General features: G+C 40.9%; 1 protein-coding gene across 6 annotated transcripts in view; it reads right to left on the bottom strand.

The window, feature by feature from the left end:
* The window catches only part of PDE1C (phosphodiesterase 1C), a 286,375-nt gene that overhangs the window by 242,395 nt on the left and 22,718 nt on the right, over window positions 1-21,262 (bottom strand). For 5 of the 6 annotated variants that reach the window (XM_017822899.1, XM_017822916.1, XM_017822992.1 and 2 more), the window contains exon 3: window positions 14,688-14,859. In XM_017822899.1, coding sequence (XP_017678388.1) covers window positions 14,688-14,859 — 172 coding nt within the window. Of the gene's footprint in view, window positions 1-14,687; window positions 14,860-21,262 lie in introns of those variants that run through there. The other variant, XM_017822981.1, reaches the window with a different exon arrangement.

Below are 21,262 nucleotides of genomic sequence, written 5' to 3'. Positions count from 1 at the left end.
CACGCAGACAGTTGCTATCCTGCTGCATCACAAAACTAAGGAGCCTGTATTCTGTTGATAGCAATTAGTAATTTTGCTAGTGTAAGGGCTGACATTGCAGAATAACACAATTATTTATAATATTATATAATGAATTATGGAATAAAAGAGCACTAAGTTCAGGCTGTTTTTTCTTTTTCTCAGAACCACTGCAATGAGAAAATATGTAAAGCCCAAACACCACAAAGAAAACCAATATTTCAGGTCATGGCTTGTCAACACCACCCTCACATGTTCAAAAAATACCTTGGCTACATCAGAATCAACATTAAAACAGTGGAGTAAAGCCACCTATTTACATTTTGTTGTTACACAAGCTGTACTCATTCAAATCTGCAATATTTATGGAGTTTTTGTGAAAGGCAGTGGGCATTCTTCAGATGGGAATTTGCTGTATCTAGCCCAGGCCATTTTGATTACCATATTAATTGGCAGCATTGCTCTCAACTCTGTACCACTATCCTCAACAGCAAAAACACTCTGCTGAATTTATAATATATCATTATTTATAATATTAATCAACAAATACACAAATTTCGATGTATGAGCACTGTTCTGAACTATGAAGCTACATACTGTGTTGCAGTAAATCAATATAATTTCACAGAAGCTAAGTTTTATTACCACTATTTAGATTTCTACTCTCTGTAATTCTTTTACTCAAGTACTTCTGATCCTATGTTTAATTATAGTATGAGCAATTTTAAAACAAATTGGAAAGCAAAGCAGCCCTTAAAAGGAGGTACAATGCCGTAAGAAGAATCCAATTTTTCCATATCTCATCTTCACAATTAATCTGAATATTACTTCATTATGGATAACTGTTTTAAATTAGAGCAGACTTAATTATAACTGTTACAAGAAGCCATCAGGATAACAAGCATCTTTATGATTCAGGAGAGACACTTTTGGTGACAATTATATGTCAAAAATCAGTCTTGAAGTTCTGAGTACAGGGAATAGAAATGTTAACTTCATCTCAGAAAATGGAACTACAGATGCTCACACAGATCTGAAAGAGACTTGTGCACATCATTTAGCAAGAAGGAAAGTATTCTTGTGATAGTTTTCCTTTTTACAATAAATGCAGCTGTTATTTGCAAGAAACAGAACTTCAGGTCTGGTCGTTTTTCAGCTGAGCTGAGCTCTGACAAGGAACTCTAACTGCTCACGTGGAAGAGAAGACAGATCGAAGGTACATATGTAAAAGAAAGAAATACTGGACACAAATGGGTACCCAAACCCTATATTTCTGGGTCAATTCCCACACCTCAAAACTAAGGCCTTTCCACCTAAAGAAAATACAAGATTGCCTTTTGCCAGAGAAAGAGCAACACTGACAGCAAATTTTGGCTATAGTTCTGGTTTCAAAATAATCTGATAAAATTTAGAGAGTTTAGATTAATTTATAAAATACAGATGGAAACCAACTAAACACATGATAGTTTTAGCAGTCTTGATGTGAACACTTCAGTAGACTCAGATGCAAAAAACTACTGGAACTAAAAATAAGTGTCCCAATCTGCAAAGTAGAGATACTATGTCTCTGACATCAGCAAGTACTGAATTCTCAGCTAGATAGCATAATTTTCAAATGAGACCTTTCTATTACATAAAATAGTTTATAGAAATTGCCAGCAGTCAGCTTAACTTGTAAAAACCAGATAAAGAACATCCATTAGCAAGTTATGTGGTAAGGAGTGTTGACAGTTCACAGCAGCTTTACTTACCTAGATGTTGCTATGTGTCTGCAAAGTCATTGGTAGGCTAGGCTGGCAAACTTCTGGCACAAGAATTTCCAGCAGAATACGGCAGTTACCAAAAAATCATTGTGTATAAGGAGACAAACCAGACAAAACCTTCATCAGAAATCACAGAGCCAAAAGAGAAATACACAGAGGGTGTGGTTCAAATAGGTAACCAAGAACCTAGAGCCTGATATTAATGGCATTCACACAGGAATGTGGGTGACACCTGCAGCAGGTATGGGCATTTCTAATGTGTCCTAGTGTTATGGTTTGAAAATTGCCCCTGTCTAGGAGCCGGGGGGCCTAGAGGTGATTGGGTGCCCGGGCAGTCTCCCCTGGAGAGCCAATCACCACCCATCTTGTTCGCTCCTGCTGAAAAATCATATAAACACAACCAACGGAAGTTGTTGGCAGTCGGTCTGTCTGTCTGCTGCTCTGTGTGTGTGGCTGTGAGAAGGCCAGGGGTAGCAGGGCCCCCTTCTTTCCCCTCTGGGGAAAAGGGGGGCCCTGCGGCCCTCAGCTCTGGCTAAGCCAAGGTTGGAGGCAGCATTGGAGTGAGTGTGTGTTTGTGAGGGAAGAAATTCACAAACAGCTGGTAAGCAGGAGAGAGAGAGGCAGGCCTTGCAGCCAAGCCCGCTTTCCCCCCACCTTTGCAGCTAGAGCGCGGAGGGGGCTTCTTTTTTTTTCCCTCTCACTGTAAAGTGGAGGGGAGGCTCAGCGTTGGAGCTGAGCCAAGTGGATGGGTGGAATGCAGCCTGGTGCCAGGGAGATAACCCCAGGTGAAATTGGAGACGGACCAGAGACAGGCCCGGAGGATGTCCTTGCAGTAATTTAAACGAAGGACAGCCGAAAACTCGGAGGAGGAATGGAGGTTCCAAGACGTGTACTGTGATAAGCTGAACTAAACTACAGCAGCATGGAACCAAGGTATGAGAGAGAGAGAATCGCACAGCAGAGATGGCACAGAACCAAGGAGAAAGGACTCAGAGCTATCTTCTTGGACTTAGTGAAGAAGAAAAGACTTCAGCAAACAGCTGGAGGTTGGTGGGGGGAGTGAACCTTTTTCCCTGAACACTCCCATGAGAGAGAGACTGGGTACCTATCAGCCCTGAAGGCTTTTCCTGGACTGAATTGAGGGAGAAGCTTAAAAAGACTGATAGAAGTGTGTAATATTATATATATAGTTGCTTTTAGCTTGTATAGTATTCATTTGTGTAGAATAAATGTATATATACTTCCGCTTTTCCCCTATAGAAGCCTCTTGCCTGAAAGTTTCTCTTCAGTGTTGAGATAAAATTGTGGGAAGGGATGGGGGAAGCCTGGAAATTGGATTTTGGATTTTTGTGGTGGCTCAAACCACCACACCCAGGTGACTTTTTTGTGTAGATTCTTTCCTGAGTTTCAAACAAAAATAAATCTCAAATTTGTATTTCAATGCATAAGTGGCTATTATTTTCTCAAGACAGAATACAGTTTTTTCTCCAGATCTGATTGTCATACTCAATTAACTGGATCCAAGTATCCCTTTTCCCTCTTCCATCAAAGCTCTTCACATTAAAAAGAAATACAGGACATTTGCAAATATTAACCTCTTATCCATCAGCCTTAAGATTATTTTGGGTAATTTAATAATTGCTATTGTTGTTTTTCACTTCAAAATATTCTTAAACTCTTACTTACCTGTAGGTTTTGTGATCTCAAAATCAAGCCAAATCTGTCTCTGATTGGGTTAGATCTAGGGGATGTTTTACCACGTCCTTAAGGAAAACATCACAGTATAACATACTACTTAATTTTACTGCCATCAGACAGCCCTTTAAAAGTGGAATAAACTGTATAGGAATTTTCTTTGAGTGCCTTTTTAATGTTTCTTTTTTACACAAATTAAAGCACTCAAGATAAAGCTTCAGCAAAACATTTTTATCTCCATTCATCACATCCTCTGACTGCCAAGAGTAAGAAAGCTGCTATCCCATTTTCTCATTGAGAATGAAATATATACCATGACAGTCTTAATTTAATAAGAGAACAAAGAGCATAAGGCCCACAAGACATGCACAGACATCCAGGACAATAAATCTGTTCCAGAGCCCACATCCCTTCCTCCCAAGTGCCCTTCAAGTGCAGATCATAGTCTGGAATAATAGGTCAGGGGGCTACCAGCCATTTTCGGTGCTATTTGTCTGAAAGCTCAGTTGGTGTTTTCCATTAGGTGACACTCCATGAGAGTCCCTTCGCATCAGGAAACCCTGGAAATCTACATGTGCACAGAAAGACCATGCTGGGTATAACCACATGACAGGAGAGGAGAGTGTCATGGCATATGACCTTAGAGATGTCTACCATTCTGTTAAGCTACTGATCAAGTTCAGATCTGTCCAAAAAATTAATGGGAAGGTTGATATACATACAGTAATGTCCTTAGGAAAAGGATAGCCAGTTTTCCTTAGGAAACCAGGCTAAAACTTATGTCAACCAAAATTGCAAGGTACACCAGTTTGGTATTAGTATGTAGAGGTTACGAACATCATGGTGGAGATAACTAAATAGTACATTATTAAATACTTCCTTGTCAGTATAAAGACTATCCTTAAATTCACATATTTTCCTATACACAACTCCCTGCCCATATACAGTTTCTTCTGTAAACCTGAAAAGAAGTCTGGACTGGCAAATTCAGTAAGCCAAGCAACAAATCACAGCCCCTGAAACAGCCTTGTATACATGAATGCCACACAGATATTTAAGACTCACATGTTTGTACAGGTATATGACGTGGCTTTAGAAATATATCCACCTTCTGTGTGTGGCAGGCCCCAACACAGTCCATATCAAGAACTGCAGTTGATCTGATGCTAACAAAGCCAGAACTGGAAGCCTTGCATAGGTACAAAACAAATGCTGAGTTCATTATTGTCCAAGATTCAGTTGACAATACAGGCAGAGAAGTGTGGTCAAGGACAGGCATTGGTCAGTCCTCAAAGCAGGACCTCTTTACGACCAGACATTGTTTATCTATGGAGCTTCAGCTAAAACTCTCGTTCTCATTTTGGAAGTGGATTTGCTCCCTGCCATTCAGAGGCACAGTTCTCTTAGAACACCCACAGTCTATGGCTTATCAACCATAATACATCTATCCTGTGAAGAACTAGAAGACTGTGGTATCTAAAAAAAAAAAAAAAAGAAAGAAAAAGAGATATTCTCTTTCATCTACCTGAAAAAAAAAACACCTTCCTCTTGGACCCGTGTGGACACACACAGAGATAAGGAGAAAATGTAGCCTTTGAACTGTGCAAATCTTTCTCCTCTGATCATTTCCGCTCTAACTTGTAAAACTCAATCTACCAAGAATTCTGCACATAAGTCTCACAAAACATAATATGAACCTAGAAAGGAGGCACAATTAAAAGGAGACAAACAACATTTTAATGTTTAGTGAGACCTGGATCTGTTGTAGATGGGTTTAAAAGCCAGTGGGAAGGAACTTTCATGTTTCCAGCCTTGCGCAGTGTTTATTTTTATTATTTTAACATGTTCGGGAAAGTGAAACTCATCTCTCTTAGTTGTGTGGGGGTTTAAAAAAAACAAACAAATAAAACAGGCAATAGACAAATAGTGAGACCCAGCAAGTAGGAGAGTAGTCTTTATTCAACCCCACAACTAGTTCTAAACATCTGTTCTTTGCGATCATGGTCACAACTGGCCTGCACAGCATCACCTCCCTCTCTAATCTTCAGACCCCACATACTAGCTTAAGTAGCTATAGACAAGCTTTGATACTGAGACTGTCAGAATGTGAGAGGTGGTAAAGGAGGAGTCCTGCAGATCCCTCTCTCCCATGTGACTCGAGATAGGCTCTTGGTATGACTCAGGCAAGACAGAGAAGTAAGGCTCATAGCTCATTGACATCACCTTAAAACCATAGAATCACAAAATTGTGTGAGTTGGAAAGGACCATTAAAGGTCATCTAGTCCAAATCCCCTGCAGTTAGCAGGGACATCTTCAACTAGATCAGATTGCTCAGAGCCTTGTCTAACCTAACCTAAAACGTTTCCAGGGATGGGGCATCTACCAACCTATTCCAGCGTTTCACCATTAGCACAGTGAAAAAAATTTCTTCCTTCTAGCTAATCTAAATCAACCCTCCTTCAGTTTGAAACCATTACCCCTTTTCCTATAACAACGGGCCCTTCTAAAATGTGTGTTCCCATCTTTTTTATAAGCCCTCTTTAAGTACTGAAAGGTCACAATTAAGTCTCCCGAGAGACTTCTCTTCTCCAGGCTGAACAGTGCCAATTCTTTCTGCCTTTCCTCATAGGAGAGGTGTTCTATTCCTCTGATAATTTTTGTAGCCTGCCTCTGGACCTGCTCCAACAGGTCCATGTCTTTATTGTGCTTGAGAACTCTAGAGCTGGACACAGTACTCCAGGTGAGGTCTCATGAGAGTGGAGTAGTGGCAGAAGCATCTCCCTCCACCTGTTGGCCACGTGTCTTTTGATTCAGACCAGGATACGGCATTTTGGGCTGTGAGCACACTCTGTTGGCTCATGTCCAGCCTCTCATCCACCAGAACGCCCACCAAGTCCTTCTCTGCAGGGCTGCTCTTAATCCCTTCATCCCTCAACCTGTATTGATACTGGGTCATGTCCCGACCCAGGTGCAGGACCATACAGTTGAACCTGCTGAACCTCATGAGATCACCATTGGCCCACTTTTCAAACTTGTCCAGGTCCCTCTGGATGGCATCCAGATGTCAACCACTTGATTTGGTGTCACCTGCAAATTTGCTGAGGGTGCACTCAATTCCTTTGCCTATGTCCTTGATGAACACCAGCCCCAATATGGACCACCCCATCAGGGGTCCATATTGGGTCCCCAAGCTGTTGATCACTACCCTATGGATGTGAGTGTCCAACCAATTCCTCCTCCAGTGAACAGTCTCCCCATCAAATCCATCTCCCTCCAGTTTAGAGAGAAGATATTGTAAAGGATCATGTCAAATGCCTTACAGAAGTCCAAGATAGATTTGTAGCCCTTCCCTTGTCCACTGATGTAGTCACTCCATCATAGAAGATCACTATGTCGGTCAGGCAGGACTTGCCCTTGGTGAAACCATGATGGTGGTCTCAAATCTTCCACATGCCTTAGTATAGCTTCTAGGAGGATTTTTTCCATGTTTTTCCCAGATACAGAGGTGAGGATGGCAAATTGGTAGTTCCTAGGATTCTCCTTTTTACCCTTTTAAAAGATTAAATACAATGTATCTCTTTTTCCAGTCACCAAAGTCTTCACGGACTGCCATGACTTTTCAAATATGGAGAGCTGGTTTGGCAACTATATCAGCCAGTTCTCTCAGGACTCTGCAATGCATCTCATTAGGTCCCATGGACTTATATAAGATTAGGTTCCTTAGGTGGTCAAGAACCTGATCTTCACTTAAAATGGGAAGCGCTTCACTTCCGCAGTCCCCGTCTTAGGGTTCATCTACTCAAGAGATGTGGTAGAAGAGGCTGCCATTGAAGATCGAGGCAAAAAATTGTTGAGTGCCTCAGCCTTCTCTTTGTCCATTGTTGCCAGTTTGCCAGCCTTGCTTATCAGGATGGGTACACCTTCTTGGTGTACTTGGATCCCCACAAGACTATGAGACCAGATGGGATCCATCCTAGGGTGATGAGGGAGCTGGCAGAAGAGCTCGCCAAGCTGCTCTCACTTACCAACAGTCCTGGCTCAGTGGAGAGGTCCCAGATGATTGGAAGTTGGCAAATGTCACGCCCATTCACAGAAAGGGCTGCAAGGAGGACCTGGGAAACTCCGGGTCCATCAGCCTAACCTCAGTGCCTGGCAAGGTTATGGAACAGATCATCCTAAGTGCAATCACACAGCATCTACAGGATGGACAAGGGATCAAACCCAACCAGCACAGGTTTAGGAAGGGCAGGTCCTGTCTGACCAAGTTGATCTCTTTTTATGATCAGGCACCCCACCTGGTGGATGAGGTTGCACATGTGGTCTATCTGGACTTCAGCAAAGCCTTTGACACCATCTCCCATAGCATTCTCCTGAAAAAGTTGGCAACCTGTGACTTGGACAGGTGCACTCTCTGCTGGGTTAAGAACTGGCTGGAGGGCCAGGCCCAGGGAGTGGTGGTGAACAGTGCTGCATCCAGTTGGCAGCCGGTCACTAGTGGTGTCCCCCAGGGTTCAGTGTTGGGCCCAGTTCTATTTAATATCTTTATTGATGATCTGGATGAGGGGATCGAGTGTACCATCAGCAAATTTGCAGATGACACTAAGTTGGGGGGGAGTGTCAATCTGCTGGAAGGCAGGAGGGCTCTTCAGAGGGACCTGGACAGACTGGAGAGTTGGGCTGATTCCAACAAGGCCACATGCTGGGTTCTGCACTTTGGCCACAACAACCTCATGCAGCACTACAGGCTGGGCACAGAGTGGCTGGAGGGTGGCCAGGCAGAAAGGGGCCTGGGAGTTTGAATTGACAGGAAGCTGAACATGAGCCAGCAGTGTGCCCAGGTGGCCAAGAAGGCCAATGGCTTCCTGGCCTATATCAGGAACAGTGTGGCCAGCAAGACCAGGGAAGTGATTCTTCCTCTGTACTCAGCGCTGGTGAGGCCACAGCTCGAGTACTGTGTCCAGTTCTGGGCCCCTCAGTTCAGGAAGGATATTGAGGTGCTGGAGCAGAGAAGAGCAACAAGGCTGGTGAAGGGACTTGAGCACAGGTCCTATGAGGAGAGGCTGAGGGAGCTGGGGTTGTTTAGTCTGGAGAAGAGGAGGCTCATGGAAGATCTCATCACTTTCTACAAGTACCTGAAAGGAGGTTGTAGCCCGGTGGGGGTTGGTCTCTTCTCCCAGGCAACTATCAGTAAGACAAGAGGGCATGGTCTTAAGCTGTGCCAGGGGAGGTTTAGGTTGGATATTAGGAATAAATTCTTTACAGAGAGGGTAATCAGGTATTGGAATGGGCTGGCCAGGGAAATGGTGGATTCTCCGTCCCTGGAGGTTTTTAAGATGAGACTGGATGTGGCACTTAGTGCCATGGTCCAGTAACCATGGCAGTGCTGGATCAAGGGTTGGACTTGATGATCTCAGAGGTCTTTTTCAACCTGGTTGATTCTATGATTCCATGATTCTTTGACCTTTCTTTTCTGGTTGCCATGCCTGTAGAAGCCCTTCTTGTTATTCTTTGCCTTGCCAAGCTCAGCTCCAGCTTCACCATTGGCCTTCCTCACCTCATCCCTACAAAACTGGGTTGCATTCTGATACTCTTCCCAGGATACCTGTCTGTGCTTTCACTGCCTGTGCATATGTTTCTTGCTGTGCATCTAGGAAAACATAATATGCTGCAATAGACTTAAATAAATCCTGCCACGGAACAGTAGGAAAACTACAAGCCATGAACTAAGCTTCTGTATAGTTCTGGAACTGATTGTCATTCATATTACCTTGGGGAAATTTTAAACAATCCTCTAATGTTATGATTGTGCTTATTATGCTATGAGGTTGATAACCTGTTTTGAAGGTTAATTTCCGTGAGATATTGTTAACCCTTACCTGCTGTTTGAAATGCGTTCTGTTTGGTTCCTGTGACTTACAAAAGATACGATTTCTATACAAATGCACACAAATCACATCCTGACATGCCACAGAAAATAACTGACAGAAACTGAAAAGCTGCTAAAGCAGCAATGATTAACACTATACCCAGAGTTTTAAGGCAAGCAAATTGCCTCATTCATTTTCCATCAGAATACAGGTTCTCTAAGAGACCATTCAAAATAACAATTAAAATTCAGGCAAGCCACAATATACCAATAACCAACAAGTTTACTAGTTCTGGGGCATGCTCCTTGGGCTCTGTACCTGGGCACATCCTTTGTGCCTTTAGACACGCCTCCCACATCTTGCTATTTTAGTTCGATCAGCATGTCCTGATTCATCCGTGTTGGTCTCTTGCCTTCCTTGTTTGATTTATTGCACCTAGTGATCAAGAGCTCTTGAGCTCTATGGAAGGCATCCTTAAAGATCTGCCAGCTCTGTTCTGCTCCCTTGTTCCTGAGGGCAGTTTCCCCAGGGGGTGCTATTGGCTAACTCCTAGAAGAGCTGTAAGTTTACTATTCTAAAGTCTAGGGTCCTAACTTTTCACCTGGCCCATATCCCTCAGGACTGCAAACTGCACCAGTGCATGATCACTGCAGCCCAGGCTGCCTCCAATCTTGACATCCCCAATAAACTCACTTGCATTGGTGACCACTAGGTCCAGTATCACATCTCCTTTGGTTAGACTGTCTATCACTTGGCTTATGAACTTTTATCCTCCATGCATTCTAGGAGTCTCCTGAATTGCCTACAGCTCACCATGCTACTTTTCCAGCAGATGTCAGGGTGGTTGAAGTTCCCCATCAGAACAAGAGCCTGCAAGTGTAATGACTCCTGTAGCTGGAGCGAGAAGGCTCCGTCAATAGGTTCCCCTTGATCACACAGCCTGTAGACACCAACCACAATATTCCATTTGTTGACTTAGTCTCTGATTCTTACCCATACCGTTTCAACCAACTCATGGCTATTCATCAGAGACAGCTCTTTACATTGTATCTGTCTCTTGGTGTAGATGGCTACCTCTCTGCCCCTCCTTCCTCTCTGGTCCCTTCTGAACATCTTATAGCCATCAATATCAGCACTCCAGTCACAGGATTCATCCCACCAAGTTTTAGTAATGACACTTCAGTAACGACAGGTCATGCTTTCTAGCAGCATGGTGGCTTCCAACTCCTTGTTTGTTGTTCATACTGCATGCACAGTGTAGAGACCCGCATGTTTGAGGCTTGTGGGTTGACTCTCAGCATGTGGTGTTATGACTGAAGTTTTCCCATTTGGAGCCCTCTATGCTGGTGATATCACCTCTATGGCACTTGGTCTACTAAGTGGCCAATAGCTGGCAGGAGCAACAGTTTACATCACCCACAAACAAATCAGAAATACAGAAAGATTATCACAGTGTGATTTAGAAAGCAGAACAGAAGCTGATAAGAAAAGCAAAACAAACTGTCCTTGGAAAGATAAACTTTGCAGCTGACATAGGAAAAGCAACTATTAAGCTAAGCAGGGGTGTTACGAGCCTCAAGTTGAAAGCTGGAAGTATTCTGAAAGATAACAGAAATTAAGAACCCCTGCAAGCCTTGAACTGAACAACAGTCTGACCTTGAAGGAACTGAATCTGCTTTTCTGGTTCCCAGAATTTATGGTAACAGATGATATGCATCACTTCCTTGTACAGCATAGCTACTCAGGTATCCAGTACGGTTTGTCTGATATGTGACAGAGGGTCTTTGCATCATCTGCTGACCATTCAGCTACCTACTACCCTAATTTATCACTTTGGAAACATTCCAACCCCAAGGCCCCATGTGCTAAATAGAGCCAACTAAACTGCTTCGAGATTCCAGACCAAGTTTACCTGTCATGCTGGCCCTGGACTAAGATGGGAGGCTGCATACCACTGTCATATATCTCAATGCAGAGTTCTAGGTCTCCAGACTCAAAGTAACACTATATCTTTTCTTTACATCAAAACCAAACAAGTCCATGAGAAATCACGACATCTTGGACACATCAGATTTTCAGCTGGAGCAGTGCCACACACTTATGAACCCCTGATTGATCCAGGCAGCAGTCTGCAGATAAAAGCAGCAGTTTCTCTTGTATCCTCAAACATAAAGAGCTTGCACAAACTTCCAGGTGGTATTTGGAGAATAGCACCCAAAACTGTCTCTTGTTTCACTGCTCACCCTGGTGGGTGCTAGCTCGGCATTATCAAAATGCTAGGTAGTGCTTCCAGGGACTAGCACACAGAAGTTAAAGCAGCCTATAAAGTTATTGCACAGCCTCCTTAAGAGCTCATTAATTACTACTGTCAATTCTTATTGATACTGCTCATTACAGGGACCTAGCAGATCAAAAACCAGATTTAGGGAGAGAGTTACAGACTTCAGCGTTGGCAACCACTCCAGCCAATATCCAGATCACACAGCCCTGAGAAGTCCATATGCCCACCACCAAATATTCCTGGATATTGATCCACAACCTTCCACAGCTATTAAAAAAGTATAGTCATCACAGCTCCTGTAGTTGTGCATACTTGTGCAAAGAAAACAGTAAATGTATCAGATTTGTTGCATTAAGTGTGAACCAATAAGTTAATAACTTCTGTCTGCAATTATATTTTTCCCTTGTCAAAAGGGGATAATCTGCCACAATTCCACTGTATTTTCAAATGTAATGCAAACTAAGACCTCCACTGTCTTTAATAGACAAATAGACTAAATGCCAGTGAGAATGGATTTTAAAATCTGTATTTTAAGCACCACAGTAGTACAACTAGTCAAGACACAAAATTACTTTTAAGTTCTAGCTCAGTGCTTGTTCTTGGTATCTTCAGAAAAGATAGTAAAATAATTATGTAAGAAAATCAAGATAATCAAAACATTTTTAATTAAAAAAAGATCATGCACTATACGTCTTTGAGATGTAAAGAGGAGGTTAGTTTCATTTCACATTCCTCCTTTTATGTTTAAATGTGTTTCAAGCTCATATCTAGATGTTGACAAAATCAAATATTGATCTCTTCCTAATTTTCCAAGCTACAGAACAGTAAGTACTGCACAGTAAAAAGCAAGATCTAATAGAAGAGGTGGCAAGTGGGATTTCATGCTGTTTATATGTAGTCACATAAAAGACAGGCAATCACAAGAAGTGTGGCTCATTTAACACTGGAGAGACATTTTCTTTTAACTATGCATTAAAGGGATAGTATTGCCATATACTGCTCTAATCGCAGCGAATCAGTTGCAGTAAGGGAATCACTACATTTTACAGTTTGTTGCAGTCACATTCAAAACCAAGGCCTGATTCTTCTCTCTGTAAAATTAGTTCATCTAAGCCCAACATTGCTCCCATCCCTCAGCCACTGGATTCCTAATTAAGACATGCTAGACTGGACAACTTGTAAAGCACGTTTCATTCCCCAAAAGGCACCAGAGTAGCAAGATCTTCCCCTAATGTCTAGTAAATAAGAAACAAGGAAAGCCCATGCTTACCAGGCAATCACTGGCACTCAGATACAAGTCTAACTCTGTCAAGGAAGCACTTGAAGATCATGACACACAGAAGACTCTGATGAATCAAACATGTAACCCATCATACAAGACCTGCTACTGTCTCCTAAACCCCAATTAGCACCATAATATCAAGCTCACAAACTGAATAAAAACACTGCATCACTTTTATTTGCTTTTATTTGTCTTTAGACAGTAATTGCAGTGTACTCTCTTATCTTCCACTCCTCTGCAAAGCTCTTAAGCACACATAGGGCTTCCTTTCTTCGTAAAACTAGACATCTATTTATTTTGTAACAAAAATTAGTGTGGATTTGTAAAGCCCCCCAAAATGCCACATTGTACAGTAATTTCCATACTGATGAAATACAAAGGTTCTGTAATGTTTACAAAGCCTTTTAAACTGCATTAGCAAAACTGTTTTGCTAAACGACATTTTCCAACTTATCAATCCTTATTATGATATACATAAGCTCATTTCTTCCAAGAGTCACCCCTGTTCACATAATCAAATCATACAATTTGAAATGCTGTGACTTTGTCATATAAAATGTCTGAAATTATCTTGACAATGGCAATGTAAGGAATGCTGGTACCCCAAATTTTTTATGAGAAGTAAAAGCTGAAAAAGACTTAGATCTCTTGAAATTATAGATTTTTAAATATCAGAGACGCAAAGTGTTTAAAAGCCATTAAAAACCACAGGTCATCATAAAAGGAGGATCCAGATTCTGAAACACTTGTCTTGAATCATTTCAGTGTGAATACTAAAGAATGAAAATCCACTATGAAATTACAGGATTATTTCTATAGCCTGACAAACTTACTTTATGGTAATATATTTTTCAATGTCAAGCAGTACAAACAAGATATCTGAAATTATTAGCAAATATAATGACTTAATTACCTTCAAAATAATGATTACATGAACAGTGAAATAAGTTTGACAGACTGACGTAAAATCAAAATCACTGTAGTCAGATAAATTTATCCAAAGCAAAAACCATTTTTTTAAACACATATGTGTTTAATACAAAAGAAAAGTAGAGTACAGTTTTTCAACAACTGAAATAAAACTCAAAAAACACTTTGAAAAATCAATTCTACCACTCATTTTGCTTCTGCTGGGCACATCAATTTTCACATCTTAGTCAAAGATCCAGTGCATGTGCATGGTTTCTCTATGTTATCTCATTTGAAAGAAAAAGTTTCAGAAAACATGTCTCCAAGAAACATCTGATGACTGTACATCCACATGAATTAATAAAAGAGTGGAAAACCCAGCACACAAAACAACAACAACAATCACTCTTTGCAAGCCACTGGCCATAATCCTTCTTCTTAATATATTAATGCTAGACAGTTCTGAAGACATTACATCAATAGGAAAAGCTTTAACTCTCCCTTGCATCAATAAAGCACGTCATCTGACCTGAATTGCAATTATTCATTACTAAATCACTTTCAAATGAAACAATACTAACTTTCAAAGACATCTTCATATAATGAGCTATCTTTGTTGACCATTTTGACTAGTTACAGACTTTCTATCTAGTCCATAATCTTTTAGGAAGTCTAATGAAGTCTGAGAAATGAAAGACAAGTCCAGTCAATATTATTTATGGACTTCTTTTTACACTCTTGTTCAGTACAAAGATACACAGCATTGCAGAATCATTCAGCATCAATTTCTGCCACCAAACCCACGGTGCAGATTTAATCTTAGGTAGATATCCTCTCAAGGACAAACAAAATTAACTCATATCAATCAGACCTGAAAGATGTTTTCACCAGCGCCTCAGGACTGTTCACTGGTGGTAGTTCATCTGCTAAGATTTCATCAGGAGGTCTAGGGTCATTGATGATGGTCGGCTTTGGCCTTTCCTTGAGGTTGCTGGTCAACCCACCGACAGTGGTGTTCCACAAGCAGTTTTGTGACTTAGACCCTGAAAAAACAGAGCAAGAAGGAAAATGCAGCCTCAAATCATCAGGTAAAGTTATTATCCTTGCTGAATTCAAGGTGTTACATGTTTTTAAGAATAAGTTAGTGGCCAGTAGGACAATTAGTTCATATCTATGTGCCCACTGTATCCATAGAGCTTGGGTTGCATACTGCCTCAACATTATTTCCACCTCACATGGGACATGGACTGTTACAGGATAATTCAGGATAAAGGGATCAGCTTTTCTCCAATATTGTTGTTGTTGCTGCCACTGATTTAATACAGGCTGGTGATCCCACTGCAACTGGATCTAGCTGAATTGAATAATATACAACTGGTTTATGGTGAGGTCCTAATTTCTGCATTATCACCCCATTGGCTATAGCTTTACATTATGAACACACAGAATGATAAATTTTGGTATAATCTAGGAGCATGAGAGCAGGAGCAGATGCCAAAGCTCCTTTCATTTGCTTTAAAAGCTTGCTCCCTCTCTGGGCCCCATATAAGAGGTTCTATCTCTTTGTTCTTAGTTGTCTGAGTCAGACTTAATCAATTTGCCTAGCACAGGGATTCACTGCCAATGAAATTCCACGGCTCTAAGAAATCCTCATGCCTGCTTTTTCACGACCAGACGTAGGAGCTTAATTATAGATACTAGTCTTTCTATCATTCATTTCTCCTTCCCAAAACAATGAAACACTGTAACTCTCTTTTGACACATCTGAGATTGGGTAGAAGCGCACAGTGTCCCTTCTTTGCTAAGGCAATACATAAATGTACAGTGTCTAGTACACAAGCATTATCACCTCTATTTGCCAATAACAAATCATCACATACTGTCCAACAACCAATAATGTTACACCTTAATTACAGTGCAGTAAGTGCCAAAATTCTCTGCACGTTCAACAGGCCTCTACCTCTTGAAAGGCACAACAGAACACAACAGCAAGAGTATTTTCCTTTCCTTTTCACCAAAAGGCCAATACAAAACATTAGGCAATAGAACCACAGTTTCCTGCTCAGGCAGTACTCTTCGCATATCATCTTTCTGGAAGTAAATGAAACAGTGTCTCCCAGGTCAATATAAATAACACTATTTTGAAAAGTGAAAAGGTTTCCTGCTGCTCTGACCACACCACTGAACTGGATCACAGGTGATGCCCTCTGTTTAGCAATAGAACTAATGAAATCTCCTTAAGAGCAACTACAGCAGTTCTCATTATTCTGGAGGAAATATTCAAATATTATTTGTATGTTTATTGTTATCTTACCTAATACAAATGTACCTGTAGAAAAATGTGCTTTTATAAATATTTTCAAAAAGTACACATAAAATATTACCATAAGTACTAGTCTATAGAAAATCTCATACAAAAAATAGTGCAGTGTTTCAGCTGACATGCACCTTCTAAAGAACCTGCTCTTGACATGGTATTTTAAGTTTACATCCCAATAACTAAAACAAATAGTTATATCTAAATCTGAATTCACATAAGTTTTCCAGAAAAAAAACAAAAGGACACAAATAGCACACATTTTGAAGATGAGTATGCCTCTATAAGCAGGTGTTCTGGAATCCTCCCTTTTGAAGAGGCTCCACGTGCAAACACTAGGAACACATCGAAGTGAACAACCACCTATAAAGAACTGGTAAAAAGCACTATCTGCTTTGCCATTGACCAGGAAATGAAGTGAAAAGCTTTAACTGGAAAACGAAAAAAGAGGAGCTGTTTTGATTGAAAAACTATGAAAGACAAGCTGCTTTTATTGACAAGTGTAAAAGGCAAGTTGCTCTAATTGAACAAACTACAAGAGTCAAGTCACTTTAATTGAAAACTGTTTAACACATATTGCTTTAATTAAACAGCTGTTCTTTAATTCAAATACCATTAAAGATAAGTTACTTTAGTTTAAACACTGTTAAAGACAAGTGGCCTTAATTAAGGAACAGTGGCTGTAATTTAAAAACTGCTACACGGTAAGGGCTTCAGATAACTGCACCCTCCTACATAAGGTACATAGTAATGGACCAGCCAATGGGCATTGAAAGCATACTGTGGGCTTTAATTAAAACAATGTTAAGCATATTTCTATCAAAAATTAAATTGTGTGAGTTAAAAAAGCATATAAGCAAGTGTCCAACAGGTCACATGGGCTGCTGCTGTTGTTGCTGCTGCTGTTGCTGCTGCTGCTGCTGCTGCTGCTGGGGTTGCTGCTGCTTGGCTTGCTGGTTCACTCATCATCAGAGATCATAGGATGAGAGATCACAGGACATGTGACCATGAGAGAAGATCAGAGAAGAAGATGAAGAGGACATGGGGAATAGAAGACAGAAGACCAAAATTCAGAGCCTGATGGAGATATCCCCCACCACAGAGGACCAAATCTACAAGCCAGCACTGAGCCCATGGTGGTGATAACCCCTTTTCTGTGCTTCTAGTAATTTCTCTTGGCTTTTCCTCCTTTCCTATTTTCCTTCTTTCCCTCCTCTCTTTTTGTTTCAGAAAATAAAGTTGAGTTATTGTTTCAGAATCCAACATCTGGCCTTGTTTGTGCCTTAATCTTGCTTGTGGGTATATTAGAACCTAATTCCTCTCTGCACCTAAGTGAATTGGAACACCACTTCAGCTAGTGTTTTGTGAAACATGTTTTATCTGGGCACAAATTGCCTATTTGTTAGTTGCAAAAGAAGAAAATCCTTTAAAAAGCCCACAAAAATTTCGAATAAACTCTTAGGTTAGACTCTTGAAGGAATCACTGTACATTAAAACAGTCTACAACACACTATTTTGAATAGTTTTGCACATAATCTTGCAAGTTTGTACTGGCACAAATCATTCCTAGAAGAGGCTGAGTGGTTTTGTTGATGGTATTTGGATGGATTTACCTTTTTTAATTTTTTATATAAATAACTCAGTCTTTTCTTTCCGAACCAAGTTCAGCCAAGCCCACAAAACATCCCCCAATATTTGCAAGGAAATGGCAGGAGATAGACCATTCTCCTTGGAGACTCTGCTGCAGATACAACAGGTATGGCCTGGTACAAGGTTGAAAACCACTCAGATTTTCACAGGCTGCAAGAATTCACCAGGTGCCAATAGATTTACAACACTTCTTAGGGTGTGGGCCTCTGTCTCGGGGCAAACCTAAGAACACTGGGCAGACATGGCATAAGCACCTGCTGGATGCAGGCCAAGGGACCATTTCCAGCCATTACCCGCCATCCAGGGCATAACCTGCAGATTGCACACACCAAGCTACCTGCACTAGGTGTATTACTCAACATGACCCCCCAAATTTCACAAAAATTCTTAATTTTACTTGAAAAGACAAGCTTCCCACTCAGTAAGGGGAAATATAAAGGATGTTAGAATTTTAAATTATCTGACCATGCAGGCGACCTGTGATAATACCTAAAATATTGTGATTTCCTATAACATGTTGAGAGGACCATTTCTTTTGCTAAAATATGGCACAATCAGCACAGTTGAATGTAGAAGTTTACCCATGAACAAAGAAAAATAAATTGCCATTCAGTTGCACACAGCATGCTCAGGACAGCAGGACACCAACACTTGTAGAAAAAAAGGTGCTCTGCACTAATAAAATCCCATTTCATTGAAAAGAGGTTCTCTGAAACCACTTTTATAACTTTCATGTTTTCCCTACAATTATTCCAAGGAATCTGTTTCCCAAACCACCACCTTTTCCCTATTTCCTCAGCTCTGCTCTTTCTTTTATTTCACAGGCTCTCCAGCTTGTCAGGCACCGGACTACTGAGAGAGCAGAGATTGCACGAACAATTTCTCCTGCATTTCTGTAGGCCTTGCCTTGGCATAGCTGGCTACAGACTGTAAAAAATACTGCATCGTTAACATGGCTTCAGGTTCTGAAGCCAAGACAAAGAAGGATCTCTGTCAAGGTTAAGGAGGAGTCCTGAGAGGTAAACATGTGCCCTCAGCTCACATGGACATCTGTTATAATCAAATTAGCACTGGACAGCAAAGTATGTTTCTTTTATGTACCCAATACTGTAGAAGAAAGATCATGCTTCGGGGTGTAGTAACAGTATATAATGGGCATCCTTTTGTAATAAAGCGGACATTTTGCTGATCATATTGGTCTCAGAGCAACCTGTTCCGAGCCCCTCTGCTGATACTGGACAACTCCACGGTTCAGAAAAAACACATATAAGCCTTTTTTGCAGTTAATATGTTAGGGAAACTTCCCTATCCAATCATCTAGAAGCCACTCTGGCAGTTATACTCTCACCATCTGAGCTGGGACCCTTAACAGTCTATTCAGCCAATAGTCTGCGGTCTTCCAGCTGAGTCATCAGCTCTTGCTGTGTCTCTGAGTGGCCAGTCACCGGCTAGCACCTGGGTGTGTGCCAGGTCATGCTTGTTGCCTGGGGCTCCTGCTATTTCTTGCCATCCAGGGTGCAATCTGCAGCTTGTACTGCAGCTGCTCACCGAGCTACCTGGAGTAGGTGTAGTCCTCAACAATACTGATTTCAAATCCTTGTGGATAAGTTTAAACATTTGCAAAAATGTTTCTTTCTCATTTTATTGTACCCTGTGAAAGATGATTATAGCTAGAAGCAAAAGTAAAATAGGTTTAGGTGTTATAATTTAAAAAGCAGAACTGTACTTAAAGAATATGTGTGTAAGTGTTCAAATACTTTCATCTAGCCTGAAAATTGTGGGAATGCAAATTCATCATGACACTAGAAATGAGAAGAGATTTCAGCAAGAAACCATGGGATTTAAGCAAAAGCAAGGAAGAACTGTTTGCACCACCTGTGATAAGCAAGACAAACTAACAGTCTTGTAAACAACACGATAGCTCTCTTTATGGCTTTGTTTTGCCCCATCAGTGGTTGTAACCATTATGGAAAACTGCTTGCTTATCTGTTTAATGGAAAAATACCCCTTGTGTGTCCCTGCCCCCCGAACCCGGCTATGAATGAAATGGAAAAGTACTAAGCATGCATGCCCCTTCTGCAAACCCTATATATACTAAAGGTTGTAATCAATAAACGATTCAGTTTGTCCATACAACCTGGGTCCACACCACAGTCATTACAGAAAATATTGTTATATTGCAAGTCTATCTGGAGCACCGATAACCTCAAACCTACCATTCCCACTGCCTCACTTAACAACACCAGCAACCTTTCCCTCTTCTTTGCCCTTAGTAAAAGGGCGAAACAGTTACATACTCCAGAGAGCTCTGGATAATAATCAGATGGAGAAGGCTCATTTGTATTTTGGTATGTTATCCTGTGTGATTGTGTGCACAGAAAGCTAAATCAGGTAAACTAGGTCAGTCTAAATGGGTATGGCTTGTTAAACATTGATCTGATTTGATCCCACTGAAATTTCTGAAGTCTTCATTGTTTACTTCAAACAAGCAGCTGACTCAGAGCAATGTAAATCCTGCTCTTTTTTTGTGATGATGAAGGTCCTAATTGCAGTTGGATTTATCATTTGAGTGAGTGTGAAAAACATAATCGAAAAAGATATCCAGGCTCTGGTTTCTGACTCAAATACAAGGATAATGACAATAATCCTTTATGACTTCAGCTATTCTTGAATTCTTGTCCTCAAAAACTGCAGATTTTTCTGCCATTGAGTTAGGATGTTTTTGAATTTCTGATCTGCATTTCACTGTTTGGTTAATGAAGCATTATATGGTAGAGTAGGTTATAGTACTCTCAGCATAAATTTCTATATCATCCATTTAACTTCTGTTAGCACAGCACATGCCTAGACATTTCCCTTCTTTCTATAACACAGCTCCCCTTCTAATTTTCCTTCTCATTCCCACAGAGTTGTCACCTTATATTGCTCATGACCACACAGTCACGATACCCTATGAGAAGCCAGGTAGGTCATTAAATCCTCAACCTGACTCTCAGATCACTAAATTTAATTCCTAACAGTGAAGGTCCAGTTTAGACTTTGAATTATCTCCCTTTGTTCCTATATTATGCCTCTGTGACTATTTCCCAGGCAGGCTTTCCTAAGCGTACTTCTCTGCATTACATTTCTGTTAATGTCAAATAGCCTGAAGCCTTGATTTCACCTCTCCACAATCTGGTACAGCACTTAGGCATACAATGAGGTCTTATAAGGTGATGTCTTCTGCTTTCATTCAGCTGATAGTCATCTGCTCCTCTATTCTTTTTAATGTAATGTTAAGCAACTCTAACTCTACAATTAAGGCTTGACTGCCTTGTTGAGAGCCAAGATTAAAGCAGGAACAGAATCTAGTTTTTCCTGGGTCTCAGACCTTCACTCTATATACATTCACCAACAGCCAAGTTCTTCTTGTCAGAATCAGAACTGGAATGCCAGCTCAGTTTCAGATGTCATGATATTGCACTTGACCTACTTGTCAG

This window comes from Lepidothrix coronata, unplaced genomic scaffold, assembly GCF_001604755.1.
Source record: "Lepidothrix coronata isolate B3197 unplaced genomic scaffold, Lepidothrix_coronata-1.0 Scaffold3, whole genome shotgun sequence".
NCBI classification, from domain to species: domain Eukaryota; kingdom Metazoa; phylum Chordata; class Aves; order Passeriformes; family Pipridae; genus Lepidothrix; species Lepidothrix coronata.
The sequence above is the reverse complement of the archived record's forward strand: the minus strand, read 5'-3'. Positions and strand labels throughout refer to the sequence as shown.